Consider the following 18,955-nt stretch of genomic DNA (forward strand, 5'->3'; position numbering starts at 1 on the left):
CACTGTTATAAAAGACTGATGATGCAGCTGCTATCTCCAATTACTACATCTCCTTACAGTCTGCCGAGAGAAGAATGGGCCTAATGCATGCCTGCAAAACCACACACAGGGAAACAAAATGCAAGATAGCACAATACGAAATAAATAATTCAATTCAATTCAATTCAATTTATTGCCATTAAAAACAATGTGCAGGCACATGTTAAAAATGAAACAAGGGCTGTGCCTTTGCCAAACAGTGCAAGACAGACATGAACAAACAACAAATACAGTATAAGATATCTATACAGATGAAGACCAAAAGGTAAAAAAAAGTTAAAAAAGAGCAAGAGTACAAAATCTTTAAAAATATCCACAGACATTCAGTGGGTAGCCAGGTTCAGGTGGGCAACAGCTTGGGGAAAGAAGCTGTTTTTGAGCCTGGTAGTACAGGCTCTGAGGCTCCTGTAGCGCCTCCCAGAGCGCAGGGGGGAGAACAGTCCATGATTGGAGTGGGTGGGATCTATGCTGATGCTCAGACCCCTTCGAAGACAGCGTTTGTGATAAATGTCTTTTATGGCTGGGAGCTGGGTACCGGTGATTTGCTGGGCCACCTTGACGACCTGGTGCAGAGCTTTCTGGTCTACTGATGTGCAGTTGCCGTACCACACTGAGATGCAGCTGGTCAGGATGCTCTCTATGGTGCAGTGGTAGAACTTAAAGCAATTCTATTGATTAAACTAAGCTCGTTTTAGTGGCCTGTCCAGGGTGTCTCCCCGCCTGCCGCCCAATGACTGCTGGGATAGGCTCCAGCATCCTGTGACCCTGATTGGGATAAGCAGCTTGGATGATAGACGGATGGATGGAAGTTTTAGCGGTTTCATTTTACAATAATTTTAATGCTGAGACTGGTGTTAACCCACGTCCATTTTTCTTTTTTGGATTCCCCCCCCCTTTTTTTTCTCCCCAATTGTATCCGGCCAATTAGCCTACTCTTCTGAGCCGCCCGGGTCGCTGCTCCAACCCCTCTGCCAATCCAAGGAGGGCTGCAGACTACCACATACCTCCTCTGATACATGTGGAATTGTCAGCCACTTCTTTTCACCTGACAAGTGAGGAGTTTCACCAGGAGGAGGTGGCACATGGGAGAATCACGCTATTCCCCCCAGTTCCCCCTCCCCCCTGAACAAGTACCCTGACTGACAACAGGAGGCGCTAGTGCAGTGACCAGGACACATTACCCACATCCGGCTTCCCACCCGCAGACAAGGCCAATTGTGTCTGTAGAGATGCCCGACCAAGCCGGAGGTAACACAGGGATTCGATCCGGCAATCCCTGTGTTGGTAGGCAATGGAATAGAATGCTACGCCACTCGGACGCCTCCACCCCCCGTGTCCATTTCTAATTCAAAACTCTTGGCAGCTGTGGCTCTGACTTAGATTCACATATCCTGGTAAGATTTCGAATTTGGTTAAAGGTATCCATTGGATTTGTTGACCACTAGTGGCGCTATAGAGCACAGTAAAAACAAAAGCAGATACCCTCATTATTTACATCACATTCTTGCAGCATGCTCATGAGCACGCACATGCACACCATGAGTAGGGGGTGACGTATTGCACATTTCTGTGGCCTTAACACACAAAGAAGAAGACATGTTGACTGGAGAAAGTGAACCAGCTGCAACGAAAGCAAAGAAACATAAGCCTAACAGTAATGAAGAATAGAGAAAACAAAAGGATAAAGAACGAATAAATAGTGGTTAGCCAATTCGACAGTTGGTGGCATAACTTACCATATCTGCCAATAAAAAGATAGGAAGATTGCAAGCCGTTTTAAATAATGCAGCTTTCAAAACATTCCAGAAAAGCTTCGCAAATATTCTGTGAGAGAAAATGTATTTAACGCATTTGTTAGGCCTCAAGAAAACACACAATATGTCTTAGTGAGAACCATTAAAAGTAAACAAACCCAAGCTGATTACAAGGAAAACACCACTGGATATTTTTGAGTGTCTTACATTCTTCCAATGTCACAAGCGGGGGCATCATTCCAGGCAGGAAATGTGGACTAGGCACTGACACTGATGTGTGTGTGTATATATATATATACGTATATACGTATATACGTATATATATATATATATATATATCAGGGTTTTTTTTCTCCCGAAACCGTGAATGGTGTTGCGAGTGCTCAACTGGAGCGGAATATCAACACGGATACAGGAAAAAAGATTTTAATACATTGCAATACAGGCCTGTTTCATGCGTCTCGCACTCATTAGCAGCTAATGAGTGCGAGACGCATGAAACAGGCCTGTATTGCAATGTATTAAAATCTTTTTTCCTGTATCAGTGTTGATATACACTCACCGGCCACTTTATTAGGCACACCTGTCCAACTGCTCGTCAACGCAAATTTCTAATCAGCCAATCACATGGCAGCAACTCAATGCATTTAGGCATGTAGACATGGTCAAGACGATCTGCTGCAGTTCAAACCGAGCATCAGAATGGGGAAGAAAGGTGATTTAAGTGACTTTGAACTTGGCATGGTTGTTGGTGCCAGACGGGCTGGTCTGAGTATTTCAGAAACTGCTGATCTACTGGGATTTTCACACACAACCATCTCTAGGGTTTACAGAGAATGGTCCGAAAAAGAGAAAATATCCAGTGAGCGGCAGCTCTGTGGGCGAAAATGCCTTGTTGATGCCAGAGGTCAGAGGAAAATGGCCAGACTGGTTCGAGCTGATAGAAAGGCAACAGTAACTCAAATAACCACTCATTACAACCGAGGTATACAGAAGAGCGTCTCTGAACGCACAACACGTCGAACCTTGAGGCAGATGGGCTAGAGCAGCAGAAGACTACACCGGGTGCCACTCCTGTCAGCTAAGAACAGGAAACTGAGGCTACAATTCGCACAGGCTCACCAAAATTAGACAATATAAGATTGGAAAAACGTTGCCTGGTCTGATGAGTCTCGATTTCTGCTGCGACATTCGGATGGTAGGGTCAGAATTTGGCGTCAACAACATGAAAGCATGGATCCATCCTGCCTTGTATCAACGGTTCAGACTGGTGGTGGTGGTGTAATGGTGTGGGGGATATTTTCTTGGCACACTTTGGGCCCCTTAGTACCAATTGAGCATCGTGTCAACGCCACAGCCTACCTGAGTATTGTTGCTGACCATGTCCATCCCTTTATGACCACAGTGTTCCCATCTTCTGATGGCTACTTCCAGCAGGATAACACGCCATGTCATAAAGCTCGAATCATCTCAGACTGGTTTCTTGAACATGACAATGAGTTCACTGTACTCAAATGGCCTCCACAGTCGCCAGATCTCAATCCAATAGAGCACCTTTGGGATGTGGTGAACCGGGAGATTCGCATCACGGATGTGCAGCCGACAAATCTGCAGCAACTGCGTGATGCTATCATGTCAATATGGACCAAACTCTCTGAGGAATGTTTCCAGTACCTTGTTGAATCTATGCCACGAAGGATTAAGGCAGTTCTGAAGGCAAAAGGGGGTCCAACCTGGTACTAGCAAGGTGTACCTAATAAAGTGGCCAGTGAGTGTGTATATACACTACCGTTCAAAAGTTTGGGATCACCCAAACAATTTTGTGTTTTCCATGAAAAGTCACACTTATTCACCACCATATGTTGTGAAATGAATAGAAAATAGAGTCAAGACATTGACAAGGTTAGAAATAATGATTTGTATTTGAAATAAGATTTTTTTTACATCAAACTTTGCTTTCGTCAAAGAATCCTCCATTTGCAGCAATTACAGCATTGCAGACCTTTGGCATTCTAGCTGTTAATTTGTTGAAGTAATCTGGAGAAATTGCACCCCACGCTTCCAGAAGCAGCTCCCACAAGTTGGATTGGTTGGATGGGCACTTCTTTGAGCAGATTGAGTTTCTGGAGCATCACATTTGTGGGGTCAATTAAACGCTCAAAATGGCCAGAAAAAGAGAACTTTCATCTGAAACTCGACAGTCTATTCTTGTTCTTAGAAATGAAGGCTATTCCATGCGAGAAATTGCTAAGAAATTGAAGATTTCCTACACCGGTGTGTACTACTCCCTTCAGAGGACAGCACAAACAGGCTCTAACAGGTACTATTTAATGAAGATGCCAGTTGGGGACCTGTGAGGCGTCTGTTTCTCAAACTAGAGACTCTAATGTACTTATCTTCTTGCTCAGTTGTGCAACGCGGCCTCCCACTTCTTTTTCTACTCTGGTTAGAGCCTGTTTGTGCTGTCCTCTGAAGGGAGTAGTACACACCGGTGTAGGAAATCTTCAATTTCTTAGCAATTTCTCGCATGGAATAGCCTTCATTTCTAAGAACAAGAATAGACTGTCGAGTTTCAGATGAAAGTTCTCTTTTTCTGGCCATTTTGAGCGTTTAATTGACCCCACAAATGTGATGCTCCAGAAACTCAATCTGCTCAAAGAAGTGCCCATCCAACCAATCCAACTTGTGGGAGCTGCTTCTGGAAGCGTGGGGTGCAATTTCTCCAGATTACCTCAACAAATTAACAGCTAGAATGCCAAAGGTCTGCAATGCTGTAATTGCTGCAAATGGAGGATTCTTTGACGAAAGCAAAGTTTGATGTAAAAAAAATCTTATTTCAAATACAAATCATTATTTCTAACCTTGTCAATGTCTTGACTCTATTTTCTATTCATTTCACAACATAGGGTGGTGAATAAGTGTGACTTTTCATGGAAAACACAAAATTGTTTGGGTGATCCCAAACTTTTGAACGGTAGTGTATATATATACACTCACTGGCCACTTTATTAGGTACACCTTGCTAGTACCGGGTTGGACCCCCTTTTGCCTTCAGAACTGCCTTAATCCTTCGTGGCATAGATTCAACGAGGTACTGGAAACATTCCTCAGAGAGTTTGGTCCATATTGACATGATAGCATCACGCAGTTGCTGCAGATTTGTCGGCTGCACATCCATGATGCGAATCTCCCGGTCCACCACATCCCAAAGGTGCTCTATTGGATTGAGATCTGGTGACTGTGGAGGCCATTTGAGTACAGTGAACTCATTGTCATGTTCAAGAAACCAGTCTGAGATGATTCGAGCTTTATGACATGGCGTGTTATCCTGCTGGAAGTAGCCATCAGAAGATGGGAACACTGTGGTCATAAAGGGATGGACATGGTCAGCAACAATACTCAGGTAGGCTGTGGCGTTGACACGATGCTCAATTGGTACTAAGGGGCCCAAAGTGTGCCAAGAAAATATCCCCCACACCATTACACCACCACCACCAGCCCGAACCGTTGATACAAGGCAGGATGGATCCATGCTTTCATGTTGTTGACGCCAAATTCTCAATGCTCTTCTGCATACCTCGGTTGTAATGAGTGGTTATTTGAGTTACTGTTGCCTTTCTATCAGCTCGAACCAGTCTGGCCATTCTCCTCTGACCTCTGGCATCAACAAGGCATTTTTGCCCACAGAACTGCCGCTCACTGGATATTTTCTCTTTTTCGGACCATTCTCTGTAAACCCTGCAGATGGTTGCGCGTGAAAATCCCAGTAGATCAGCAGTTTCTGAAATACTCAGACCAGCCCGTCTGGCACCAACAACCATGCCACGTTCAAAGTCACTTAAATCACCTTTCTTCCCCATTCTGATGCTCGGTTTGAACTGCAGCAGATCGTCTTGACCATGTCTACATGCCTAAATGCATTGAGTTGCTGCCATGTGATTGGCTGATTATAAATTTGCGTTAACGAGCAGTTGGACAGGTGTGCCTAATAAAGTGGCCGGTGAGTGTGTGTGTGTGTGTGTGTGTGTGTGTGTGTGTGTGTGTGTGTGTGTGAAATTCCAGGAGTGGGTTGAATTTGTTAGATACCGAAACGGTGACACTTTCTATGAAGCTTGCATCTATAATGCCCTATAAGCATCTATAACGCCCTATAAGCATCTATTGCATCTATAATGCCCATACTTTCCTGTGTATTACAATGATTAACGGCTATGATTGAGGACTGTGAAATAGCACTGAAGTTTCATCATGCATCACTATAAAACTTCAGCAAAACAAGTTGGCTATGATGCATTATGACATTTGACAGATAAACAGGCTAATGATTTATGCATTTATAATGCATAAATCCGTTTTAAATTGACATAATGTATCATAAAGGTGGTTATGAGGTGTTGTGAGGGCGTATACATGGTTATAATGAATCTTACAATGACTTATAGCAATACTTACAGGGCTTTATAGATGCTTATAGGGCGTTATAGATGCAAGCTTCATAGAAAGTGTCACTGATGAAACTGATCATACAAAAAAAAAGTGCATTTGGACTCAGTGTGTGTGTATGTGTGTGTGTGTGTGTGTGTCGGTGTGACCATGGTAAAAAAAAAAGAAAAAAAGAAAGACCTTGTGCCAAAGGGATAGTAGAATAACAGGCATGTTGACTCGAGTGACACCTGAGCCCTATGTGAAGGTTTGTTTTTGTTGGCTGAACTCTCAGCTGGAGAGCAGCCCAGGCCAGACAGTAACAAAAGATTAAGGTAAAAGCTCTGAGAGTCTTTTTGTTTCTTTTTGATGTTGTTTTTTTAAGTTCCTATTCCAGTTTTCTTTTTTGTTCATTTACTTATTCTCTTATCCAGAGCCAACTGTAATGAGCAATCCCTAATGAGGCATTTCGGCTTGGGTACAGTCTTTTTAACTACTACGTTACAATTCCTAACTGCCCCTTTCACAATAAAAGCCTTCAGCCAATGACCAGTAGGGAAGTACATCGCTTATTTTTACATGTGGGACTTTTGGACTGAGTTAGACTGTATTGTATGACACTGTATTAATTCCCACATGGAGCCATGTACAAAGCTGCCCTAACAGCAGTCCCACATGGCTACCAACCCCTCTCTGCTCGATGTCCGCACAGAGAAAGTACTGCCCTCCTATAAGCCTAGGAAACATCAGCAGACCCTGAGAAAGTGGCTCATCTTACTGAATCGCTAAACAGCCTGATGCAAGAAATGGGAGGAGACTGAGGCAGAACTGAATTTTACCCACTCCAGCAGGAAATGCTAGAGCCTCATCTGTCGCCTTGGAGCTACACCAAAACCCCCTACTCAAAGCTGACCTTCTGTCACATTCAACCCAGTGGCAAGTCATCTACTCACTATTTCCAAGGTATCCCAAGAAGTAAACACACCAGAAGAACAATTGTGAGTGAGTTGAAGACACAGCACAGAAAACTCAGAAAAGAAAGCAGCTCTGGGCCTTTTGAGGTCACAGAACTGGAGAAAGTCCTCCAGGGTCTGACACGTGGAAAAACAGCAGGATGTGATAACATCTCTCCAGGATTCATGAAACACCTGGGCCCTTGAGCCCAAACCTGGCTGATCCAATTCTCTACCAGGATTACACACACAATTTTAATTCCAAAGATATGGGGAACAGAAAAAAAAAGCATTCCTATACTGAAACTTGGTAAAAAAAAAAACCCAAACTGTCTGTAAGCCACAGCCAAATCTCTCTACTCTATTCCATTCAAAATCTTGGAATGCCTTATACTGTAACACACGACTGCAGGAGTAGAGAAGATCCTCTACATAGACCAGGACATTTTCCATACGGACCACAGTACAGGGGAATAAGTACTGGCCTCTACTGCCTTCACTGAGAATAATTTCCAAAGCAAGCTAAGCACAGGCACAGTGTTCCTTGACCTCACAGCTGCCCATGACACTGTCGGGCACAAAGGCTTTACGCTGAATTTTATGGAATCAATCCTTACATTCTCCTTTGTCAGCTGGTACAGGTAACTTACCTTCAAAAATAGGAACAGATTGCAGAGTACTGTCAAGGTGTGCAGCAAAATTTCAGGCATTACCCTGAATGACCTTCCTCATCTGTACAAGGTTAGGACCTAGAAGAAGGCCCAGTCAATCCTGGCTGAACCTAGCCACCCCGTGTCTAAGGAGTTCAAGTTGCTTCCGTCTGGCCGCAGATACAATCTGCCAACATGCAGGATCAACAGACTCAAGAACTCATTTTTCCCGGCTGCCATTGGCCTTTTAAATAATTCAGTGTGATTTTTGTATTGTACTTTTTGTCGATTTATTGTTTGTCTGATGGTTATGTGTTACTGCTGGCTGTACAGCAAATTGCCCTCCGGGGATAATAACGATATCCTTGACCTTGAAGCTTAGAAAAGCACTCCTAACCTGGGCAACAACTATAATTCAAATCAATTAGAGGCTCAGAGTCCACCTTGGACAGAACAAAAGCGCATGGAGAAAACAGACTAATAGGCTCCCTCAAGGATCAGTCTTCATCCCAACTCTGTTCAACCTCTACACTAATGACCTACCAAGGACCAAATCCTGCAAATTCATCGAAGCTGATGACATCTGCCTGGCAACTCAAGCACCAGACTTTTGCTTATTAGAGTAGGTGCTCACAGAAGACCTTTCAAAACTGGATCAATGATGTAAAATCTGGCACCTAAAATAAGCCCAGCAAAAACAGTCTCTAGTGTATTCCACCTTCACAGCTCAAAAGCTGCCAGAGAACTAAACATCCAGCTGAGAGTAACTATATTGAACCATGGCCTCAATTCAACCTACTTGGAAGTGACCCTTGAAAGGACATTATCCTTAAAGGAACAACTGAAAGGATTTGTTGCTAAGGTGAAGTCCAAGAACACCCTACTTTGTAAGTTTGCAGGCTCTAAATGGGAAACAGCAGCCTCCATACTGCACATCTCAGCACTGGCCCTTGCATACTCTGTAGCAGAGTACAGTTCCCCAGTCTGGTGTAGGTCATCTCACACACGACATAGAAACCCATCTCAACGCAACCATGCAAATTATAACCAGGAATATTTAATGACATCACCTCCACGGCTCCCTGTCCTGTCAAAAATCACACCCCCACTGAACACTGGCACTAACTCAAAGGACTCTTCAAAAAGTCAGATATTACCCCCCCAACAACACCACCACCACCAATCCACATAGTAATACTCAATCTACCAATTTGCTGTCTCTGATCAAAAAGACCAATCTGGAAGAAATCCCCACCAGTGGACTTTGCCACCCAATAGACTGGGAAAATGAGTAGGAATCCAAAGACATCCCAAACCAACATCTGGTTTCTGACCCTAACCAACAGGTCACTGGCACTGGAGAGAGTGGTCAACCCTCAACAGATTCAGGACTGACCACACTCCCTGCTTCGCCAACCTTCAGAGGAGGGGAGCAGTCCAAAGCACTCTGTGAACATGTGGAGAGCAGCAAACAATGAACCACATCACTGAAGCTTGCCCTCTCAAAAGCCATAAGAGGAAGAGCAAAGCAGGAGCCAGTGGCTTGGCTTGAAGATTTTGCATTCACTAAATTAATAAATAATCCTTAAGGGTGAAGTTCAGGTATCACAACAGCATAAAAAGTACACAGGCGAGGAGTTACAGAGGTGGAATACAAACATCATATGCAGCATACATAGTGCACGCAAGTAATGCGGACATAGATATGAGTATGGACTGAGATGAGCAGAGGAATAAAAAAATATCAACAACCTTTGCAGCCCTGTTCTACAACATTTAATCCAAAAATAACCCCATCCTGCCACACACACCTGTCTGTAATGAGACATGATACTTAACTGACCTTATGCTTTCACCTCGCAGCACAGGGTCAGTTACAAAGCTGGAGAAGGTAGGGAGTTGATGGTGTTCTCAAGAGTTACTTTAGCAAGATGGATGCCAGCCCGGTGCTTAAAACCAGGTCCATTCGTCTCCCAAATCGTGATATTATGCTTACTACCCAAACCACGCGCCATTTCGCAAACCGTCAACGGTTAGACCTGATCTCTCTGCAACCATTTTGTTAACCTAAAGATAAGTAGCAAACTGATGGCGGATCAATACCTCTTCTACTGTGTCCTCTTGTTTCTTCATTCCTGCACATTTGGTGATGATTAGTTCATGGCAGCGTTTATGAACAACGCAGGTGCACACTGGAGCAGGGATACACACACACACACACACACACACACACACACACACACACACACACACACACACACACACACACACACAAAATCAGGAGAGCAATAAAAGACAAAAAGCAAACAAAAGGATGTCTGTGTGCATTGCCTTTCTACTAGCCAAGTCACGTTGCAAATACCGTATTTCCCAGACTATAAGTCGCTGTTTGTTTACTCGTCTTGCTGGTCCAACGATTTATATTCCAAAACAATTTATACAACGACATTTTGTCAGACGAATAAGCTACATTCCAGCCTTGGCCACTAGATGGCCCCGTTTAATCTTGTGACTCAATTGAAAATACTGTATCGCCATAAAAATGCAATATATACACCAAAGTGGCTTAGATATGTTTTTTTCCTGACAACAACGCATTTTTTGCTGAGTGCGATTTATACTCCAGCGTAACTTGCAGTCCAGGAAATGCGGTACATGGAATTTATCTTAATGGATTGCTCAGATAGATAGATGTAAATAAACAAGCAAAACATTATATTGTAAAGAAAATGAGAAAAAAATAGAAACTTAGTAAACATTTCTCTATACAATGTACACAACTGATTGCAGCAATGAGAGGAATTGACAGACTGACAAAACTTTAAGTGATGATACATATGGGAATACGGAAATGAAGATAAATGCGTAAACTGTGGAAAAAACAAACTAACAAAAAACTTCTTACCTTGACATTGGTACCCCTGTTTTCCTATCACCCCCCTAAAGAACAGAGATACATTGTGTGGGTTTGTGTGTGAAAGAAACAGCGGGAAAGACAGAAATAATGAAAGGGGGGTCATGAAAGGAAAAACAACATTTGTTTCAAAGTCGCAGGATTGTTGCAATACAAGTGTTGTAATGTACATTATGGAGTGTCCCTGTTTTTCCATTAAATTTAGAGGATGTGAAGAGGACACACTGCAAGCAATATTTTCAATACTTTTAAAAATGGATGCACTTGGGCTGTGGGTAGTGGGTTCCATTGCCTACCAACACAGGGATTGCCGGTTCGAATCCCCGTGTTACCGCCAGCTTGGTCAGGCATCCCCACAGACACAATTGGCCGTGTCTGCGGGTGGGAAGCTGGATGTGGGTATGTGTCCTGGTCACTGCACTAGCGCCTCCTCTGGTCAGTCAGGGTGCCTGTTCGAGAGGGGAGGGGTAACCGGGGGGAATAGCGTGATCCTCCCATGTGCTACATACTCCTGGCGAAACTCCTCACTGTCAGGTGAAAAGAAGCGGTTGGTGACTCCACATGTATCAGAGGAGGCATGTGGTAGTCTGCAGCACTCCCCGGATTGGCAGAGAGGGTAGAGCAGCAACCGGGACGGCTCGGAAGAGTGGGGTAATTGGACAAGTACAACTGGGGAGAAAAAGGTGGAAAAATCCACACAAAAAAAGGGATGCACTTTTGATCCCATACACTGAACACTTAAAAGGTTTGATAAAAATGGTGGTTGCAGCACTCAGGTTGTGCAGTGGACTAATACATCTGTATCCCAACAAGTAGGTTAAGGGCTAAAGCCCCTGCACTGACTCTGCCTTGGCTGGACACTGAAGAGTACAGGGCACCTGTACAGCTGTGGGGGTGGGGGTGGGGGGATCTGCTGGAAATAATGCGAGCCGCCACACATGCTGCATTCCCCAAACAGAAGTCAGCAGCTAGGCAGGCCAAAAGAAGCGGTTGGTGATTACACATGTATCAGAGGACACATGTGGCGGTCTGCACCCTCCCCAACAATGACAGTGATTGTGCAATGTGATTGTGCAATGGTGGAACTTTGGGATAACAGGGAATTACACACACCAAAAGGGAGGGGGAAAAAATAACTAATGGTTTTTATTAAAACTCTATTGCTTGCTGTACAAATATAATTTTACCTACTCTGAAAAGGAATGCAACTTTGGTGACCAGGGTACAATGTCCATATACTGTAGATCTTATGTATGTTGTGTGTGTTTCTCTCTGTGTTGAGAACAAGGGGTCAACAGCGGAGATGAAACATTTGCCAGGGCTGAAATAAGCACAGCTGACAATCGTTTCCATTATCTACCACGTGCCGTTATCTAAGTGTGTGTGTGTGTGTGTGTGTGTGTGTGTGTGTGTGTGTATATGAGGGCTCTACCTAACTTGAATTATCTTGGCTCCTGTATTAGGATTTATGGACATGAAATTAAAAGCCTTGAATGTATGGAGGTGTTCATGTCCTCACCAGATGAAGTCTCTACAGTGAGAGCAGTAGGTGGGTTGTCGGAGGTAGGTAGCCATAAATTTGTGCCCGTTGACCTGATGGACTCTCCTGCGCACCGCTCCTTGACGCTTCCTGGGACGCATTCGTTCCCGAAACACGCGCTCCTCATTTTCACTGGAGCCCGGTGCTGCTGAACACAACCCCCCCCCACACACACACACACACACACACCAAACCAATTATCAAACGATTATTATAAGAAAAAAAATCGTCATCATTGCAAACCTAATTTCCACGTGCAATGGATCTTGTGGCAAAAAAAAACTTTAAAAAATGCACTTCTGCCATTTAGCCACTAGATGACGCTGGCTCTTTATGGCTGGATGAATGCTGTTAAATCACCTTGGGCAATTAAATTCTCATTCAACTTGTCTTTCACGTGAACAGTCTATCAGTGTGTGTCTGTCCCTCTGTCATTTTCTACCCCCTCTCTAATGACAGGGGTAGTCTCCATAGTACAGCAGACGTTTCAATTACTGTCTGTGGGTTAATTACACACACACGTAACCCGGATTGACCGGGGGGGGGGGAGGTAGTTCATGAGTGATGGAAATTATAAAATACTAATTGCTGGAGGGAGAGACAGACAGACAGAGACAGGGGGGAGTCTGGGTTGGGTAGTTGTGTTAAGTGACAGGATGCCCATGCGCCATTCACAACACAACTGGTTGGTCGGGGCGCCTGTTCAGAGGGAGGGGGAACTGGGGGGGAATAGCGTGATCCTTCCACGTGCTACGTTCCCCTGGTGAAACTCCTCACTGTCAGGTGAAAAAAAGCAGCTGGAAACTCCACATGTATCGGAGGGGCCATGTGGTAGTCTGCAGTCCTCCCCGGATCGGTAGAGGGGGTGGAGCAGTGACTGGGACGGCTCAGAAGAGTGAGGTAATTGGCCAAGTACAATTGGGGAGAAAAAAGGGCAAAAACATAAAATAAAATAAAGAACACAATGACCAGATGAGAAACACAACTATGAAGGTGACCTGTTGCTAGTGATCTTGTTGGACTACTAAATCTTTTTTTTTTTTTAAGGGAAGATGCATTAAAAGACAATAGATTAATTACTCTTGAAACTGCTGTTTGAAAGAGCTTGGGATAATGTTGGGATACTGTCTGTCCATGTCAAGTCAAAAAAATGTTTTTGAATTGCAGGCTGAAAATTATATTTTAACTCTGCTTTTAAGCTCACAGCCTATAGATTTCCCAGAGCTACATTTTCTGAGGATTTTTACTTCAGCCAACGGCAATAATGCTGTAGACATGTAGTCCTACTCGGCAGACATGTAGTCCTACTCCGTAGACTGTAGTTCTACTCGGCAGACATGTAGTCCTACTCTGCAGACATGTAGTCCTATTCTGCAGACTGTATTCCTACTCTGTAGACATGTAGTCCTACTCCGTAGACTGTAGTTCTACTCGGCAGACATGTAGTCCTACTCTGCAGACATGTAGTGCTACTCTGCAGACTGTAGTCCTACTCTGTAGACATTAGCAAGATACAAAGCCAGCTAGGTGGACATTTATCCAATGTGTGTTACAGATGTTTAGTATGGGCGGCCCCGGTCATAATGAAACTTATAGGTATGTTGTAACAATTCTCGGTAAAACCATTTACAAGAGAACACAATACAAGCAGACCCGACTAGTTCGCATTACTTCCTTAAACAATCATGAAATGTTTTGAAATTAATTGGCACGCTGTCAAACCAAATGGGTTAAGTGGTTATCAGATGAGGGTCTTTTCAGTTATTTGGTCTGACTTTAGGTTCAAGGATACATTTTATCTTTTTACCTTTCTATCTTGCCCCCCCCCCCCCCCGCTGCCCCGAAACACACACACACACACATCCCTCTCTCTTTTCCTTGTGAAGCTGTGTGTCTATCCTCAGCCTTACCCTTCCAGCCCCTTACAATACGCCGTCACCATTGCCTAGCAACTGATGGCTGCTGCCTAGCAACATAAGTCAGCATAGCGTCGTCGAAGGGAAGGGGTGGGATGGGGTTGGGGGACTGTTGATGGGACACATTGCTCATCTGTGATGCCGTTGTCGCCCCTTCAAAATTCAAGGCCTGGTGGCCTTTGCCGGTGACATTTCGCTCACTTGCACGCAAACTATATGAAGTTGCTTCAAGTATGTGTAAGAACTGCAGGGAATTTTGCAGATTTTCAAGAGCTCACCGACGACCGGTTTATTTTCTAAATTATTTACTGAGTGAGCCATTATGCCTCATTTAACTCCTTTGTTAATAGTCAACATGTTCCACCGTGCATTTCAAAGCCTTGGCACACCAGGAACGGCTTGCTTCATCACAAGTGGGCTTTTTCTTGGCCTCCATCAGCATGCAGCGGGCACACCGCGGCCCTCAGCCCCCCGTCTCAGTGAGCAGAAGGCCAGCGGACGAGGAGGCTGTCCAGTTTATGTGAGCTGCTTTTGGACACAGGTCACAATAAACATAGCAGAGATGGAGTTCTGAAGGGCTGCACATGCATTCCTTAATCTTTCTCCTTGCTTTGCTAATGTAATATGGGAGCTGCTAATAGACTGGTATGCATGTTTGTCTAAAAAGCTGCACACCTGAAACAGCCGGTTCATTCTTCGCTTTGCTCAAGGGTACTTTGTACTAGTGGTGCTGCAGTGGTCATGGGCTCAACCTCCGCTTGCAACTGGATAACAAACCATCTAGCCAAGTCCTGGGATGAAAGGACATACTTTTATTGTTTCTACTGGTGTGCTTCTCTACCTCTGCAAGAACTTGCAGCTCCCCATATAGGTCTTCTTCCAAGTTTCACATCCCTTTCTTCCCCCTGAACCCCACTTTTGACTTATAGGTCAGGAGCGGCAAAAGAAAATTTATGTTTAGCTTTAATATGAAAAAAAAAAGCATCCTAATTATGGCTAGTTTTATGATGATGTTGCTGATTATTACTAAGTTAACATCCATCCATTATCCAAATTGCTTATCCTGCTCTCAGGGTCGCTGGAGCCTATCCCAGCAGTCATTAGGCGGCAGGTGGGTAGACACCCTGGGCAGGACACCAGGCCATCACGGGGCTGAGACACACACACACACACACACGCACGCACGCACACGCACGCACACGCGCACGCACGCAAGCAAGCAAATTCATACCTAGGGACAATTTAGTATTCACCTGACCTACATGTCTGTGGACTGTGGGAGGAAACCGGAGCACCCAGAAGAAACCCACACAGACATGGGGAGACCATGCAAACTCCACACAGAGGACGACCCGAGATGACCCCCAAAGTTGAACTACCCCGAGGCCAGGACCTTCTTGCTGTGAGGCGACCACGCTAACCACTGTGCCACTAAGTTAACAATTGTAATGTATTACAAATGAATTTGTAAATTATTCAACAAAGAGAAACAGAGAATAAATATGTCTGATAATAATAATAATAACAATAAATAATAATTATCATCATCATTGTGACAAGTAGAAAATACATTATTGACAAAAAAGGGGCAAGCTTCATGTGAAATGAAAACAAATGTTTCTTAATTACAAAAAAACTGCAAAAACTGGGGTAACGATTTATAATAATTAGTAGCAGTTGATACTGATTAATAAATTAACAATAAGGCACTTATTGCTCATAATGCACTTGTTAACATTAGCAGGCAGCTTACACATGTTACTAACTGTCTTACTAATATGGCCTGAAACATTGCATCTTGTTGCGTCTTCCTTTTTTAGCTATCTTATCTAAACTTAACTTCTTCCTGGTTGCGGTTAGCAGACTGGACTGCAGACCAAAGGACTTGGTCTAAACCTCCCCATATAGGATGCACTGCTTACACCTAACCTTCAGGGCTGTAAAGGCATTATCAGCAGTTGATGTACAAATCTCAAGATGGCTCTTAATAGTTTTAAGCATCTGCTAACAAGTGTGCTGGAAGTGTTTATGAATGCCCTATTGATCACTTATGAATCCCTATTCATAGCTACTCATTGTAAGAAGTGATCAAAAGAGGGCCGCATCTGAACATCTCCAAAAGTAGCCAAATGGAGGTTGGGCATAGTTGTTCATGTAACGTATGTGTGTATATTTGTAATTCTAATCACATTTTGGAGCGATAGTTATAATAAAGTGAGAAATAAAGGCAGCAACATGTGTGTGCAAGCTTTCAGCTAGCCCACTAATCACAATAATTACAATAACAACAGCCATAATATCATAATTATTTCAACTTGATTTTTGGAAAAACAAAAACAAAACAGTTTGCTGACATCGTCTTTCCCATGACACAATTTTCATTGTATTCTCACGATAACTGCTTAAGTGTGTGCATGTTTGTGTGTTGTGTCAATTAGAGCTAATAGGTTAATTGCAGCTCTCATGCCTGAAGTTGACCATGTGTTCTCCACTCTACAAACAGCTAATGAATACAATATCTGTTCCCAGCCACAACAAACACCAGCCCCCCCCCCACACACACACAAATTTCAAGCTAGAGAGAGACAGAAGAGAAAAAGAGATAAAGAAAAGGATCGCCTTGAGTTGCAGTGGCGCACAATTCCTGCAAAATCTCTCACACCTATGCCACCTCTCTATATGTCCCTACATAAAAAAGACATGCATGTTCGGGTTTATACTCCTGCCTGTGCCCCTGACCAAGGCATGGCAAGACGAACTGGAGTTGATCCCCAGGTGTTGCACGGCGGCTGCCCACTGCTCCTAGCTACACAGCTAGGATGGGTTAAATACAGAGAAGAATTTCCCACAGGGATTAATAAAGCACACACACATATATATATATATATATATATATATATATATATATATATATATGAATGAAAATATACTGCATTGTCGCCTCACAGCAAGAAGGTCTTGGGTTCGAGTCCCAGGGTAATCCAACCTGGGGGGATCATCCCGGGTCGTCCCCTTGTGTGGAGTTTGCATGTTCTCCGCGTGTCTGTGTGGGTTTCCTCCGGGTGCTCCGGTTTCCTCCCACAGTCCAAAGACATGTAGGTCAGGTGAATCAGCCGTACTAAATTGCCCAAAGGTGTGTGTGTGTGTGTGCGTGTGTGTGTGTGGGTGTGAGCCCTGTGATGGCCTGGCGGCCTGTCCAGGGTGTCTCCCCACTTGCCACGCAATGACTGCTGGGATAGGCTCTACCATCCCCCTGACCCTGAGAGCAGGATAAGGGGTTTGGATAATGGATGGATGGATATTCCCACAGTGACCAGAAAAATAGAAACCCTGCCTCGGCAAAAGCAGTGAGGCCTCCCTTGCCATTTGCATGTCACTACATATACTGTGGCGACCCCTAACGGGAGCAGCCAAAAGTAGTAGTAGACTACATATGCATGCAACAGCAACTCTATTTCCACTGAGCAGATAATCGAGAACGGCTTTAAGTGTGATCTAACAGACTTTGAAACCGACATGATCTTGGGTGTCAGGACGGCAGGTTTCAGGATCACCAAGATTGTAAGTAGCTCATCGGTGTACAATAAATGTACCAGAACAAAAGACCCATCATCACAATATTTACTATGTGGGAGGGGGCCCTTGGTGGATGAACGCAGGAGGTGTCGGGGAGCTTGGGCCACAACAAGTAATGGCCAGTCCACAAACTGTTAACATCGCAATAAAATTGTGGGGTAAATAACCAATGTCCCGCTTCCCTTCATGCAGTATACCAGCAGACAACCAGGCAGGGTACACCTCCTGTCCATGGTAAACCGCTGAAGTGTGTGCAGTGGACTAAGAAAGATCAACACTGGATTGTTGATGACTGGAAATACTAGGTTGTCTGGTCTGATGAGTCCCTGTTCTAACTGTGCCACTACGATGGTAGACTCAAGGTGGGGTGTGTACGATACATGAGGTGATGGATACATCATGTATAGCTACTACTGTACAGGCCAGTGGGGGTGGAGTAATAGTTGAGGGACATTCAGCTGGCATACACAGGGTCCATTAATACCTGCAGAGCCACACCTTGATAACAGAGTATATCTTAACACTGGGGTAGACTGGGTTCCTACATTCATGGTCATCATGTTACACCAAGGGGATGGCTAGTTTCTCCCTGTCATAGGGCAAGAATCCTCCAGGAAGGGTTTGAGGTACATTCATGTAAAATAACATGAATGACCCGGCCACAATCCCCACTGAGCACAAATAGGATTGATATCAGGGGACTGGGATGAACTCGAACGCAGCAGCCGTTTAAGGGAGAATCCAACCACCAACCTTGGGCAGTTGCACAAAGCATCAACGTCTGCATGGTCAGCTTTAACACTGGCACGCTACAGGACCCTTGTTGAGTCACTGCCAAAGGGGGTTCAATATAGAGCAGTGGCCTCTATTTTACTGGTCACTGGGTCTGTAGATAGATAGATAGATAGATAGACAGATAGAGTGATAGATATTTCTCTCTCTCTCACACACTCTCTTGCTCCCTCACTCTCGATGATGCAACTGGTCCATTAGAGAACATCCACTTTAGTAATCGATTTATCACCCCATCCCCCATCTGCCTAAACTCCTGCAGCCTCCCTCTATCGCGCTTCTCTCCATTCCTGTTACACAAAACCACAGCCTGGCGTCTGCATGCATGCACACACACACGCACGCACGCACGCACGCACGCACACACACACTGGTGTTTCTTGTCAGTACTCATGTATG

The 18,955-nt window shown here is 44.3% G+C and overlaps 1 protein-coding gene across 1 annotated transcript in view; it reads right to left on the bottom strand.

The window, feature by feature from the left end:
- LOC130123220 (protein kinase C epsilon type-like) overlaps nucleotides 1–18,955 on the bottom strand; it is a 114,627-nt gene that overhangs the window by 45,931 nt on the left and 49,741 nt on the right. Inside the window, exons 3-5 of the mRNA XM_056292354.1 lie at nucleotides 12,252–12,417; nucleotides 10,724–10,758; nucleotides 9,922–10,010 (exon numbers count right to left, since the gene is read on the bottom strand). Of these exons, the coding sequence (XP_056148329.1) occupies nucleotides 9,922–10,010; nucleotides 10,724–10,758; nucleotides 12,252–12,417 (290 nt within the window). The remainder of the gene's footprint in view (nucleotides 1–9,921; nucleotides 10,011–10,723; nucleotides 10,759–12,251; nucleotides 12,418–18,955) is intronic.

Source organism: Lampris incognitus, chromosome 13 (genome assembly GCF_029633865.1).
Source record: "Lampris incognitus isolate fLamInc1 chromosome 13, fLamInc1.hap2, whole genome shotgun sequence".
In the NCBI taxonomy this organism is placed as follows: Eukaryota; Metazoa; Chordata; class Actinopteri; order Lampriformes; family Lampridae; genus Lampris; species Lampris incognitus.